The sequence below is a fragment of the Lepisma saccharinum genome, chromosome 3 (genome assembly GCF_977018435.1).
Source record: "Lepisma saccharinum chromosome 3, izLepSacc3.1, whole genome shotgun sequence".
Lineage (NCBI taxonomy): Eukaryota > Metazoa > Arthropoda > Insecta > Zygentoma > Lepismatidae > Lepisma > Lepisma saccharinum.
Genome location: NC_139231.1, coordinates 111,355,676 through 111,371,738, shown reverse-complemented (window position 1 = coordinate 111,371,738; position 16,063 = coordinate 111,355,676). Strand labels below are relative to the sequence as shown.

Below are 16,063 nucleotides of genomic sequence, written 5' to 3'. Positions count from 1 at the left end.
CGTGTCTAATACAAACAAAAGTTTAGAATAGGAACTTCACTGCACACCCGTTTGCCCATGTGTACCAAACCAATCAAGCAAAATCATTTATACTTTGATATTTACGAAACAATTCAATCTACAAAATAAGAAAACCAAAACACATGTATCATATTCATTCATTATGAATATTCTTGATATCATTTGATTGTTCAAATTAATAATCCAAGATAATCCAAGATGTTGCTATTTATATTGACTAACTTAGCAACTATTATAAGTACTATATAGTTTACTTCGATGTAAGTTTATCTGATTGGTCAGAAGAGTTAGATAATGAAATATCGATTTGCCAATTTCTGATTAGTACCTACGAAGGATATGTCGGTCTCAGAGTTATTGCATTTACAACTTGTTTTTCTTTGAATCACACGTACGTAAAACTACTTTTTCTTACCTATTGGATTGCATAAAAGGTTGCGTAAATATCCCTGGGAAAATGTGAGGCTTTCAATGTCACATGGAAAGTTGCTTGAACTATGAAGGACCTACTGGGTCACGGTCTCTTTCAATTAAAGATATTATCTTACTCTGTGAGAATTTTCGTGCAAGTTGGTGAAAATGGGCGTTTACATTAACCGTCATGCTAACGTCTCGAGCGCGTTAAGTGATCGACTCACAATCTCGCTACCCAAGGTACCGGGTTCAAGTCCTGATCTGGAAATGTGTACTTAGGCGAGTCTCTCTTAATCAGTTTTATCTAAATCATTCTTTCTCGTAGTCGCGATTAACCCAAAGTTGCATAAGGTGGCGTAAAGTAAAAGTAGAAAGTACAAGTAATTATAATTAGCTTTGTTTTATGGAATGCAACGTACTAGGATGGAAAGCAAGAGACAAACAAGTGCAGTCTGTCTCGGGAACCTGTGGAGCAAGGCCGCGCGTAACGGTAGAGAAAAGGGAGAAAGCGAGTGGGCGCCTTGGCTTGGCTCGGCATAGCACGTGATGCCCCGGTTCGGCAAATTGAAAGAAAATCAAATGGGAAATAATCCATTATGAGCGCCCGGCTTGGTTCTTTATACTTTTCTATAGCTCAGCGCGAAAAGCTGTCCTGAGAATTAAAACCAGTCCAGGCGGTTAAGTAGCTTTCCTTCTAATTTTGGCTAATCGGGACAATGAGGATGAGTGATCATTAGATTAAGTGGATGAAGGTTGATTGATTGCGAAGATGGGGATGAATGATGATATGATGTAATTGATGCATGGAACATCCATGCACAGGATTCAAACCTGAGAACTTCGTAGTCGACTACATAACGCTCTCGAACACCAAGCCTGAGCAAAAATACAGAAATAATAATAATCTAGGGTTACTTTTTTTTATTTATATTTTATTTTATAATAATATTTTACGATAGTTCTTAAATCAGTATAATATTATTGTATTCATCCTATTTTACGTCGTTTTTCTTCCATATTTGGCCATTCGTGAACGTGACCTTGGAATTGATGAAGAGTCACAAACGGCCAGACCAGACCACTCGACGCTCTTGCCCACCGAAGCCTTTTTCTTCCCTTAGGATTATGATTGATTGTTTTCTGAAGTTCACTTTATACCCATATAGGCTAATCGGGACTGGATCTACAGTTTAAAGTGGAATCTGAACCATTATGTGTCTCCACCGGTTTCGAACCCGTGATACCTTGATTACAGAGTCCTTCTTAGGATTACCAAAACGCCTTCTTACAACAGAAGGTCTGACGGCAGCACTGCCGTAAAACTTTTGGCGGGTGCCTATAATTAGGACTTGATTTTACTTATTTAATATATTGTAATTAGGGTTTTAAAGTACGTATCTTTTTCTGAGAAAATCGTGGCGTTAATTGGCACTAATTTCTCACACGGAAAAAGGTAATCAATTATCTGCTTCATACTGTAGTCACAATTTGCCGAATGTGGTGCAGCCCGTTGCTTTTCCCAAGATAGCGATCGGTCGACAGTACTTGTACCAATTGTAAACGAAGAAAATGAAGTATGCTAGACAGAGAGAGCTCTCACGCACACGCTGTTGCCACTTCGTGGTGTATTCATCACTTTATTTAATGCCTTACTGGGAAAGTTCGTTTTGACCAGTTTTTGTGGTATTGGATAGTCTGCTGCACATACATTTGTGCATCCTTGTTTAGCTTTTACGTTTTGTGTGTTCCTCACAACTTGGGGTTGACATCAGACGGCTACAACACCGCGTTGTTTCTTCTAGAAAGGCGAACGTTCAAGAGCGGGAAGAACAGCAGCTTATGCCAAACTCTTTTCTTTTGGTACACTGCTCACGCCTTCAGTACCGATGAATAACAAAAGTGTAAGACTGAGTACAGGACAGCAAGGTAAGTGGAAACAATTATACTCTATTGGCTGTATTAGGGAGATTTCACACCGAAGCTGCAAGCGACACGAGCCCTATCAGTCAAAAGCAAAACATTCGCCGCGGATGCGCAAACAACGGGCTAAGGCAGCACGATGCACGGTATTGAGAAAACGTCCCGGTCCGTGCGACAAGTTCAGCTTGTTGTGTTTGATCGGTTTGAAAGGTTGCATTGATTACTGAAGATTCGCTTCCAAGCGACACGTGTCGGTTGTCGCTTTGGTGTGAAATCTACCTTACTCTTATCAGCTGGAAGCGCTGCCTCTCTGTTCAGAAGGCCAGCAGATTGCAGTTCGAACGTCATACTTCTCTGATGGCCGCAACTGCAAGCAGACACGTGCCGCAGGTTGTTGGGTTTTCTCATCACTGCGCAGCACCACTTGATATTGTTGCCAACAGAGAATCAGTGCAAAGTGGCCAAAATTTTCAACTCGGAAAGCAGCCCAGCAAATTATTACTCGAAATAGGCTCCCGGGCACGATCATCTTCCCATACTACTATCTGAAGTCAGCTTAGTGAGCTGCAAGCGTAATATGTAATACGTGTAATATGTAATGTAATGATTTTACGACAGTAATTCTGACAGTGATTGTATTGCTGCATTACTGACCAAGTGGTGATCGACCCACGACGCCATCACCAAAGGTTCGAGTCCTGGCATAGATTTGGCTATTTTTTTTTAAATTAGTGTCCGACAATTTAATCTAAACGTCACTCATCTTCTTCGTGCGATTGGCCGAAAGTTTCATAAAACAATAAAATAGAAATACAAGACAACTGATATTTTAAAATCCTTTGTTCATATTTCAGATGAGGTGTGGACCAAATTTTATCTTATCCCGATCGTCGGTTCGTTGGTGTTTTTTCTTGGATTATGTGTTACATAAGTTGAGATTTCTTTAATCTTTTTTACTATTTTTATGCGCTATTTTACGTGGGGTAGATTCCAAAAGTTCTAGGAAGCGAACAATTTGTGGACGAAGGGGATGATTTATGAGAACCCTGCTTCAATGAGTGGTACCTGGTACCTCTGTGCTCTTTTATGTAGGTGGCGCTATGCGAAATGTTGATAATGGGACCCAAATCACAACAACAGCAGAAGGAGAAACAGAAGGTTAAAATTTTAAGGTGTGTTAAAATTTTAATATTTATGGTTAAAGTTCGTTTGCTTATCAGGTTTTCTTATCTGGGGAGCGAGGATTCGCTAACAAACGGATTATTTCTCCTTTGGAGTTGTCACTGCCACGTTATTGTATTCTACGGCGGGAATGGGGGCGGAGGGCACAAAAAACGACCTTATACGACTATTTGATGAAGTGAACGCGTAGTTTATTGTGTACGGTAGTTACAGTTTCAAGCTAAGAAGTGTCCAATGCCCATCCTGTATAGTGAGATTCAAAGCCATATAAGCATTTTTGCAATTTCAGAAGTACGTCACATAACATGTAATTAACCTTTTAAATATACTTTTTGTTGTACACTCAACGGCACAAAGGCCATTGTAGTCAAATTATGCATTCATTCAACATCTACCTTGCATCAACAGAATCACATTCCTAAACACAATACGGGATGTACAATAATAAGAAATGAAAATAATGATTCAATTTGCTTCCTATCCTTGCTATTGTCTGTCTGTTCTACATTCCAGTCTAATTGACTAAGTGCTCTATTGGAGGAATAATGGTAACTTGATAAAACTATTGCACCCGATCTTGTACGTAATTGTGTAATGATTATATTTACAAGTATCCCTCATTTATACTGTTCTCGTAGTGCATTAAACTTATTTCATTCCTATTTGAACCAAAATTTTATATCCTTGTCTTTTAATTCCAGTTACGTACTAGCTGTCATGAACGGACATGTTGAGCCAGTCCTTCCTTTTGCCAGTTACTTCGGTGGAACGCCACCAGAGAGCAGATTGTTCGCTCAAGTCATGAATTTGTTCTCTCTGACAAGTGAGTTTAATATTATGAGTACAGCTAACACTAAAACATTAATAATAGGTAGGTAATTATCCCATAACTTTACGAATTCTCCAAAATGGGTTTCAGATCACACACTTAATGTACAAAATGTACCCTATGTCAGAGTTTGGAAGTAGTGTGTTACTTTTCCTGTACTTGCGTTAGTAATTACAATTGTACCTTGTAACGTTACTCACTTTCCTTGTGTAACCTTGATAACTTCAGAACCGGAAAATTTGTTTGCGAAGACGAGACCGTCTTGTACATAATATGTAAGAGTTGGATATCCCCCACGATAATCCATATTACCTTTTACAATTCCCTTGGAAGTTTATACAAATTGCTATTTGTATAGCAGCAATGGTTAATTGATAACGTAATTCAAATTGTGTCCAATGCTATATTGTTCACGTCAAATGTCCATCCTAAAAATATCCCCCCCCCTTCCCAAGTTGGGTGAACGTAACGTGCATACACAAACCCACATATGGGCACCTCTGCCCCTTTTCTTTTCTTCATCTAATGGATTAAATATATTGCATGTTTTAGAGAAATATATAAATGTTGAATTTTATATTATTTGGAGGGAAAAATCCCCCCCAAAAATCTCGATGAAGCAGTCTGCGCCATAATCCTCCCCTCCCCTCCTGTGGGCACCCCTGGGGGTAAGGACAAGGCTTATCATTAAGAGACATATATTATATGTGTAGTTGTTTTGAAGAATCTGATGTACGAAACTATATTTATGTGTAAAATAGTATCTGAATCACAGACAGGGGAAATAGAGAAGGGGCAAAGAAAAATCCCCCCCAAAAATCTCGATGAAGCAGTCTGCGCCATAATCCTCCCCTCCCCTCCTGTGGGCACCCCTGGGGGTAAGGACAAGGCTTATCATTAAGAGACATATATTATATGTGTAGTTGTTTTGAAGAATCTGATGTACGAAACTATATTTATGTGTAAAATAGTATCTGAATCACAGACAGGGGAAATACAGAAGGGGCAAAGAACATTAGCGCCGCGGAAGTTTGAATTCTTCTAATGCAGAGATATTCGGCGGATACGCCCCTTTTTCATACCCATCAATACAATAAAACAGTGAGATTTAATGACGTTTTTCTTTCTCCAAATGAACTTTCATCAATTTTTTGCCCGTCCCTTCGTAATCAGAGGTTCTGCGCCGCACGCCCATGTCCACGTGCCAATACGACTTACAGACAGAGTTGAAATATGTAGTGGTCGTTTCGATGAGTCACACTACTTATTTCTTAGCGATTTCTATCCAAAGGTGCCGATATATAGTATTACATATTATAAATGTTCCAACTCAATGATATCGTTCGCTTTCTTCGGGAAGTTCCTTCATAGTTTCTCACTTTTTGAATGCATAGAAGCAGAAAGGACAACAGTTGAAAAACGTATCATGCTCTACGTCTTAACAGAGCGTTGAAGCAGACCGAACACACAAAAAATCGAGTTAATGTATCAAGTAAGCTACAGTATGTGTTTAACAAGTCATATTATTAATTTTTCAAGTTGTGAGCAACCTTTATAGACCCGCCACATTGTTCTTTTTTTCAGGTATGATTACAATGTACATTCGCTATCTTCAAGTGGGCGTACTTGTCAAAGCCACACAAAATTATCGCTTAAGATCCCTGAATTCATTCTGTTTGTGGCTGGAGACGATTTCTCTATTTTCACTGAGCATCGTAGCCAATTTTCAGCCTTCATCACTGTACGATATTCACTTTATTGCTGCTGGTAGTACAATTTCGCTCCACCTTTTTGATATGTGGATACAGGTGAGTCTTTTCTTGACATGTTATCTTTGTTAACTCACTTTATATTCCTCCCGATTTGTTTCTTCATGTTCTATTTCATCTTATTTTCAACCTTTCAATATTCTTGTAATTTTATATTATTTCTTCTCTATCTTTATATATAAACGTTTTAGAATTTTAGGAACTAAATTATATTTAATTGATGCAAGGTGGCCCATTCTGTAGGACGTCCGATTGCTATGAATGAGACCATGGGCGTATTTAAGCGGGGGTTAAACAGGTCCAACTCCCAGATTACCTGTTCTATCCGCTTGTTCATAAACAATTACTCAGATTTATTTTGTTCTCCTAATTAGAGTCGTATAGGACGGGATACGGATGGGAAAGAAATTAAATCCACACACCAGATGGAACTCCAGACCAAATTCCTTCAATTTCCTGATTACCTTACCTTACCATCCGGCGCTACAGCTCCTGTCGGGCCATGGCCTCCTCCACTATGTCCCTCCATTTCTGTCTGTCCTGGCATTTCTGTTTCCATCTTGTTACTCCTATCTTGTTTAAGTCCGTGCATACTTCTTCCTTCCATCTGCTTCTAGGTCTTCCTTTCCTTTTAGTTGAATATAGCTTACTCTCTATTATTCTTCTCGGCATGGCATCTTTTGGTAGGCGATATACATGTCCTATCCAGCTGATTCTCCTGGCTTTAATGAAGCGAACTATATTTTTATGTTTTATTAGTTCCTCTAGTTCATGATTGTATTTTATTCTCCATCCTGTTTCTTCTCTAGTTGGTCCAAATATTTTTCTTAATATTGCTCTTTCAAATACCATTAGCCTTCTTTCTGTATCTTTGGTCAACGTCCAAGTTTCGGCTCCATATGTTACTACTGGCCTAATTAATGTATTGCATATTTTCATTTTTGTTGTTCTTGTTATTATCTTACTTTTCAGCAGATTTCTATTTGCATAATATGCTCTATTTCCTGCTCTGATCCTTCCTTCCACGCATCTTCCAATGTTATTTATTTCATTTATTTGATTAACCAGGTATTTGAATTCATGTACTACCTCGAACTTCTTATTACCTATCTCTATTTTTTTTCTTCTTTCTGGTTTTCGTGCTATTTTCATATATTTTGTTTTATTTATATTTACTTCTAGGCCCATTTCCTTAGTATAGTTCTCCATGTCGTTAAATACTTGTATTAACTTATTCATAGATCTTGCAATGATTACTATATCATCGGCATAAGCGCAGATTTGTGAGCTTTTATTAAAGATGCTATTTCTTTGGTCAATCTGTTTTATAGCATCATTCAATGCTATATTAAATAGTGTAGTCGACAATCCGTCCCCTTGTTTTACACCTTTGTCAAATGTAAACTCTTCACTGAGTTGTCCTTTTACTTTTACTCTTGCTGAGGTGTCCATCAGAGTCATCTGTACAAGTTGTCTTAATTTTTTGGGTATACCAATTCTTTCCATTGCTTTAATTACTTCTTCTCTTTGTACACTATCAAAGGCCTGTTTGAAATCTACAAATAGCATATGTAGTTCGCTCCCATGTTCATAATGTTTCTCTAATATTTGTCTAATTACAAATATTTGATCTATGGTGCTCTTATTTTCCCGGAATCCTGCTTGATACTCTTCAAGGCTGGGTTCAATTATTTCCTGTATCCTTTTATTTAATATGCTCGAGAATATTTTATATCCAACATTTAACAATGTTATTCCTCTATAGTTGCTACAATTATATTTGTCTCCTTTCTTATAAATGGCACATATAATTCCTTGTCTCCATTCGTCCGGGTGTTCCTCCTTTATCCATATTTTACTAATCAGCTCGTGTATTTTCGGGTATAGTTGTGCGCCTCCATGTTAAATCATTTCGGCTACCATATTATCACTTCCTGGTGCTTTATTATTTTTTAATCTCGTGATTGCTTTTGTTACTTCATCTAACGTTGGTGGTTCTATTGTTTCTTCTTTCTCTTCTTCTAGTTCCCGTTCTGTATTTCCAGCTTCTATTCCATTTTCTCTTCTTGACAGTTTTTCTTTGAAACTTTCTGCCCACCGTTTTCTGATCTGACTTTCTTCATACAGCATTTCTCCATTTTTATCTTTACATCCTTCAATTTCTGGTTGATATTCTTTTGTAAGACTGAACATGGCTTGATATAATTTTCTTCTCTCATTTTTTTTTGTTCCTCTACTTCCACTAATCTTTATTTTAAATATTGTCTTTTCTTTTGGGTACGTATTCTTTTAGCGGCTCTTCTTAATTCTGTGTATCTTGCACATTTGCTTCTAGTTTATCTCTGTAACTTCTTATTTCTTGCTTCATTCTTCTTCTGGATGGCCTCTTCGCATTCTTCATCAAACCATGGTTTTCCATATTCTCTTTTCTTTTCTCCTATTTTCTCTTCGGCTGTTTTTAGTATTATTGATTTTATATTTTTCCATTCTTCATTACTATTCCTCTCTTCTATCTCTTCTGTTTGTTCAGTAGGACGTCCGATTGCTATGAATGAGACCATGGGCGTATTTAAGCGGGGGTTAAACAGGTCCAACTCCCAGATTACCTGTTCTATCCGCTTGTTCATAAAAAAATACTCAGATTTATTTTGTTCTCCTAATTAGAGTCGTATAGGACGGGATACGGATGGGAAAGAAATTAAATCCACACACCAGATGGAACTCCAGACCAAATTCCTTCAATTTCCTGATAGTTTCGGAATATATCTGGAAATGCTTAGAAAATTCCTGACATCTCGCAAGTTATAAAATGTTACATGTAATTTTTGTCCTAAGCAGTTGTTCGTGAACTTGTAGTACGAATATTACCATTTAATTATAAGTTCCCGAAATGGAAGAATTAAACATTCCTCAAGTTCTATTTTTTTGAGAATTTAAATTTTCCGAACTGTTCGTTAATCGCGAGAATCCCAAAGCCTAGATCGGAATTGGGAATTCTCTTTCCAATTTTTTCCTGTTGGAGATGTAACTGTGTCTGGGTTACCTTCAGCTATCACTTTTTTTGGGTAGGAAAACAATTGTTGCTCAAGGATATGATGGTGCTGATGTAATGCGTGGTAGATTTAATTTCAGAGAAGTGTCCCAAGCAAATTTTGTGCATTGTTCAGCACATATTTTTAACTCTAGCTGTTGCCTATTCATGTGAAATTTCTGAGATAAGATACTACATTGGGACTGTGAAATCAGTTATATTTTCTTCCTCGAGACTTCTCAAAGGAATTTAGTTTTTATAAAACGCAGTGCAAGAAAGGTAAAAACGGTAACATTCTGAAGTTGTTTGACGCAAGATGGACAGAAAAGTACCAATGCTAAGTAGCGTGACTTGTGCAATTATTGTTTTCTCTAATTGCAGAAACTTAGAGACTTTACAATTTACCAGAACAAGAGAAACATTTCAGCAAGCTTTTCAGGTTCTTCAGTGTGTAACCTTTGAGGAGTTTGAAATATCTGTCATCCATTTTTGGACCATTTTGTAGCAGAAATGAACTCACGTTTCTCTGAACACAGTCAACACATTGCAAAATTGCAACAACTTCTAACAAAATGTGAAATGAGTATCCCTCATTCATTGGAACAGTGCTTAAAAAATGTTGGATGGTCTGGTTGATAATTTTTAAATTTTCAAATCTGAATGACAAATCTGGCAAAATAAGTGGCAAACAGTAATTGGATAGACACGTCCAGGGTCTGCATTGTAGGCACTAGAAAGTTGTGACAAACCCTTTTACTCAAATATGCACAAATTGTTGGTGAAGTTGACTACACTGCAGTTTCAACTGCAACACCCGATAGGATGTTTTCAACATTCAAGATGTTGAAATCATGTCTTTCAAATTCAACGGGAGATTCTCGACGAATGGACCCTGCACTGTTAAGTGTACATAGGAATATTAAAATAACACCGATGATGTTATTTTCAATTTTGTAGCAAGGAGGGAAATAGTAATTCTAATATTGTAATTCTCCCCACCATTCCCTTACATGCTTCTGGTCAGCACTGTCCTGGTTCTCAATTATGAAATACAGCAACCCTAATCATACCAAAAGTTGACCCCCTCCCTTACGTGAACTATACATGAGACACGGGTTCGATTCCCTAGGCGGGTGATCTCTGTATAGGAATTATAATTATTCAACCAATATCCCCGTATAGAGCGGCTCTTGGGCTCAATCCGAAAAGTTATATTAGGATCGAGTAATTACTCTAATGTTCAAAAGAAATCATTTTGTTGATCACTGTAATTAATTTGCCTTTGGAACAATTTCAAATCTTAGAATATGTTAAAAATGAAAGCATAGAAAATTGATGCTTTTCCATTTAAATGTGGGCTAGCATCTCCATTCGTGCAAGGTTTTGTCGTGTATGTGGAAAACTGGTATTTTATCACTAATATGCGCACATGTTATTTCGTCTTGATAAACAATGCGAGGAATCTCAGTAACAATGACTTTTAACATATACATTCTGGATCAATATGTCTATAAACACCTCTACAAACAAATGAAAGTTGATAATCAAGTATGACATATAACAATTCAAACATTTATCAACACTCAACAAGTTTCACAGAATCTTTTGAACTCTTGCAAACAGAAAGTCGCTATAAATATTTAGAATAGTGGATGAGTCTGTATTTACAAACAAATACACATATCAATAAAGACTTTAAATTTAACATTTATTGTAGCAAATAACTGTAGTTAATACCATATTAGCTATGATCTTGTAATTCTGATTTCTTCTAGATGATCTTCGACTACACATTGGGTCCACGATACGTCACAAAAGGAACTGCTGATTTTAGAACCCTGCTTACTACAATAACAACCGTTGTTCTGGTAATTTGTGGAATTGCAACAGGAATATCGTTCTCAGAGTTCAAAGGTAAGTGGAAACCATTGATGTATAGAAGTATGTTGGAGTTCACGCTAAAATAATGTATGAAAATGTATTTTGAAATTGCATTTATTTGCTTCGAATATCTGGCTAGTACCTAATGCGTTACATTGACAGGCGTCAGTGGTGGTTGAAAGTCAATGGCTTGTTTTCATTCTGTGCAGATTTATGTATGATCTTCATCTATGACTTACTATAATAGCATTTCTGAGAGTTAATAGACTCTATATTTTTTATGAAAATGCACTTTGCAACTTTGGCCCAAGGACTTCGGAATTCAAACGGTCCAATTGTATTCGGTATGTTAAAATTACAAACAAAGAAACAGTTTTCATATTTATATCTTGCAATGTGAAGAAGTGGCTAATGACGGTTTTAGATTAAGAATACTCCTACATATAATCATAGGCGTAGCTAGAACTTTATATTTGGGTCTGCACAAAGAAAAAATGAGGTCTTGTATCTTTTTAATAGCATATTTTGCAATACAATCACTTGGCTCTTTAACTGCACTGATGTTTATAAAGGAATATAAATTCACTAAATGACAGTGTTGAAAATTTCTGAATATATATAGTAGAAAAAAATCAAATTGCATCGAAATTACACACACACACAATGTTCATAAATGTTACAAAGGAAGATATCAAAATACACGTCATCTATAACAAGAGACGTCTGTCAAAAGGTACAATGTTCTTAAACTCATCAATAACTTCATGTATATCAATAGACGAAGCTTTTTCCTGTTCCACAAATAGCAAGAGCAGGGCTTCCAATCTATCCTGCTTCTGAGTTGCTCTTAATTTAGTTTTAACTTGAGCAAGCTTGGAGAAAGCTCTCTCACACTTGCAGCTTGTGACAGGTAAAGAAGAAAAGCGCTGTAGTACAGAGTAGAATGCAGTAAATTTATTTCTCTCTTCTTTCTCCAACCACTCAAACCACTCCTGTAGCGTAACAGAAGAACTTCCCTTAGGTACAGAGGATTTTCCTTTCAGAAGTCTTACTTCTGCTGCCAACTCGTCGCCTGACAATTTGAATGTTCTAGCTAAGACGGCTATTTCTTCATCATTTACATTCAAGTCAACCAGATTTCCAATGGCACACATGACCCCAACAGTTTCTTCACGAAATCTCTCATCAATACCACAAACGTTTGTACCAAGTAATGACATTTTCAACTTCCTTACAAGAACATTTTTCAAACTACAGCTAGAGATAACCCCCTGTCCTATGCTTCTTTATTCTCAGTATGACCTCGCAATGGGCGGCCTCCTTTTGTAAGACAAAGAATTATGTTTATTAGCCTCTCCATGATTTATCGATTATGCAGTCTTGTTTGTTCTTGCTTCGGAAGAAAGGCCTTCTTTCACTCCTCTAATTGGACGTCAATTGGTTTATTTTTATTGTAGTTTGACCAGGAACTTAAGCTTTGCTGGTGTCCTTTAGATTTTTCATGACTTCGAAAACATTCGTTTGCTCTATGCCAGTTTTTAAGACCTCGCGTAATGAATGCTTGATCAAGGTGCCCTCTCACTGATGCATTGTTTGAAGCAAAAACTATACAGTAAAAACAAAATGCAGAGTCAACAGCTATACGATATTCCAACAATTTCTAACTGTGAAACCAGCTAGATTGAAAAGTCCTTTCTTTCCCACCTATTCCACTTCTAGGGAAAACCACCAGGTTTTATTGGTACGGTCCTAATTTTACCTTACATCACATTCTGTTCTGTTGTGTGGCAATGCATTCACAGGGTCACAAGGATCTACTGATATGTCAGTAGGCTTACCTGGTGTTTGTTCAGCATCAGGAGCATTGAAACAGGAATCTAGTTTTTGGACTTTTAACCACTGTTATTTTTTAAAAGAGATTGACCTACGTTTCGGAGGCTGAATCTGCCTCCGTCTTCAGGGTAGCGTGTAGTCTGTTAGATGTGCAGGCAGAAAGATGTGTCTTTTAGGTTGAACCAACTGTAGAGCACGAGAACGAAAGCACGTTAAGAATAAACAGGTTGCCGGCATGACCTTGCAACTTGCATATCTGCCGGCAGAGAGCTCTTGCTGTAGAGTAGAGACTTGTGCCGGCCGGCAGACACACAACGGAGTGTCTTAGGCTCGTGGAATGTGTTTGAACGGTGAAACACGAAGCCTTGATCGTGACCTTGACGTGGTCATCTGACGAAGTGGAGCCTGGGCCACTGATAATCCTACCTGGCAACTTTATGAATATAGATGTCCTTGTGACCGACAGACACGGTGGAGTCTAGGCTACCAAGAATAATCTTCCAAGGCAACCATTTATAGACCATTTATATTATCTAACAGACTATACGCTACCCTGAAGACGGAGATAGACTCAGCCTCCGAAACGTAGGTAAATCTCTTTTAAAAATAACAGCGGTTAAAAGTCCAAAAACTAGATTGAATAAATCACCACTGTAGCTACAAAGAAGAATCGAAAAAGGATGGTTTGTTATTTACAAGTTCACCGATACCACTACAACGTGCACTATCACAGGCACTACCACTTCATTTTTCAACTGTCTGCTTTCGATCGGGACCACCTTCGTTTCTTTTCAGTCTTACGACAAAACGATCCATCTTCTTTTAGAGCATAAACTCGCTATTTAATAAAAGTACGGTAAGTTTACACGACGAAATATCACGTCCACAAGCGGAAATTTTCATCAAATAATGGCTCCTTCGATTATTCCGAGAGACGAATTTGCAACAGAATCCGAAAAAGCAAGTACAACGACAGTTACAACGAAGTAAACTAGTCAGTTCTGGAAAGAGATTTAAATACAAACCACCAGCGACATTGATAAATAAACTTCCAACAATATAGTTGCATTGTCAAAATGTTTACTGATAAGCTTTCTGCACCACAGAAAGCATACAATAATTAGTTGATTGTGAGAATGGAGGTGAAGGCGATTGTTGGCAGCAAATATGTTACTGTGACATTGTTGTTATTGTTATACATATTGTTTCCCTGTATTATATCAGTTTTTAATTTCGAGTGTTCAGTAAAGAAAATAACCTGTTTCCACAAATATAGGTAAGTTTTAGACCAATATTGAGGAAGGGGTTGGGATTCGGGGATAAACTCAGCGAGTTCAATATTTCGAATAATCTCTCTTTTTCCCGGACAAAATTATTAAACGTAAAGATGCCGCTTATTTTCTCTCTTATTGAAATATCTGTCTTTAATTCTCTTTGATAAAGCATCCCATTAGGGTGTGCCTAGGCACACCCGGCACACCCCGTAGCTACGACTATGCATGTAATGTTAGAGAGATGTTAAGCGGGCAGAAACATCACCACGCCAGGCGAGCTACATGCGGAAATCATTACGGCGCAGTTTTAGCACTGTGCTAGATGGCAAAAAAACTGAACGAATGAGGTTCGCACATTTTATTTTCCATAAAGTTATTCAAATTTGTCCAAGGACTCGGCATCACAATGACGTCCATATATTTTCTTAATAAGTATTCTACTAAAATGTTTACAACGAGAAAAGTCTGTATGAATAAATCGGTATTTTTTTCTTGTAATTTATTTCACAGGAAATAGTTACTTTCTATGGACTCCTGAGGATGGTGGATACGAGATGCATGTTTTAGCCGTTGCATGCGAATGGTTTTATATCACCGCAGCGTGTCTGTGGATGGCGACGTACGGACATCAATTCAAACTCCTAAAGCTTAAACCTCAGGTATGTTAAACTGACGATTTCTACACCAGTTCAAGAATGCATGTAATGAAAACGGCAATCCTGAATCCGGTGGATGTGGGGTATTGTCCTCGTATCCTTATTACTTACTGAATGTTCCTTGCAGACTCAGTTTTATTTATCATAAGTATTTGATTTAGTCCTCACATACGTGCCTGAAAGTCCTCAGGACGTACGTACACCTGGTTCGACTGGACGAAAAGGGAGGTAGAGAGAAACTTTGAATATTTGAATATTTTATCATGAATAAGATAAATAACAGGTAGGCTGTAGGCTGCAGTTGTGTGCAATATAATTTTTTAAAAAAATCATCCTTGACATTAAGTTGATTACCGTTAAGAATATAGTTGCCGTTAATACATTAGAAACAGTCACGGCCTTTTTTACGGTTGTTTGATGGCAGCCCAATTTGTGAATTTGACGGTCTCCAGTCAATTTTTCGCAGTGCCTAAACTCTCCCATATCCTTCTCAAGATACGTATTTTCGTTTCAGGAGTTGAGAAGAAATGCTTCACAGATATCTCGTAGATTCCTTGTTAACTAAATCCTATTGGTATACTTGCAGATCATATTCTCCTGCGATGAAGTGGATCAAAATGGCAAAAGGGAATGAGGTTGCAGATTCGAAACTACAATACCATTATCTCGAATGCAGTCCTTATACAGTGCATTGTTTTGTTTTACTTCACGTATTAGATATTGGCAATGTTCTGAAAGTTACTTTTTTAAAGTAACTAGTTACAATTAACAGTTACTTGCCTCAAAAAGTAACGGAGTTACAGTTACAGTTACACGTTTTAGAAAGTAACAGTTACTGGTTCTTGAAAAGTAACGGTAAGCTACTTTTACAGTTACTTCGAACAGAAATTTTCTTGCAAGCAATTACATTGTATGTATAACTGATGATGATCATTAACTGGAATAATATAATATGTGCAGACTTACACATGCATTTTATTTATGCTTCTGGTTGTTTCGAAAGTCTTAATTATATAACTCTTCACACATTTATATTATTCAATAGAGGCGGAAGGTATGCCTGTAGGGAGGGAACAAATTATCAATTATTTCTCGTCGAGGGAGGGATTGAGTTTCAAATACGAAAGCTACTCTTCCAATTCCCCATAACAACAATAAATAACACACATTTTAAATCGAAAAACATCACATTTTCACTACACACATATGCACAGCTAATAACCCGTGGATCGACAGCTCTTGAAGTGAAGGGC

General features: G+C 37.4%; 1 protein-coding gene across 3 annotated transcripts in view; it reads left to right on the top strand.

Moving 5' to 3' along the window:
- The window catches only part of LOC145985959 (uncharacterized), a 91,254-nt gene extending 75,724 nt beyond the window's left edge, over positions 1-15,530 (top strand). The window contains exons 1-4 of one of the 3 annotated variants that reach the window (XM_083120106.1): positions 4,263-4,360; positions 10,942-11,080; positions 14,665-14,813; positions 15,397-15,530. In XM_083120106.1, the coding sequence (XP_082976232.1) occupies positions 10,942-11,080; positions 14,665-14,813; positions 15,397-15,444 (336 nt within the window). In that variant the 5' untranslated portion in view covers positions 4,263-4,360 and the 3' untranslated portion in view covers positions 15,445-15,530. Of the gene's footprint in view, positions 1-4,262; positions 4,361-6,120; positions 6,175-10,941; positions 11,081-14,664; positions 14,814-15,396 lie in introns of those variants that run through there. The other 2 variants (XM_083120104.1, XM_083120105.1) reach the window with 2 other exon arrangements.
- Positions 15,531-16,063: the final 533 nt, after the last annotated feature.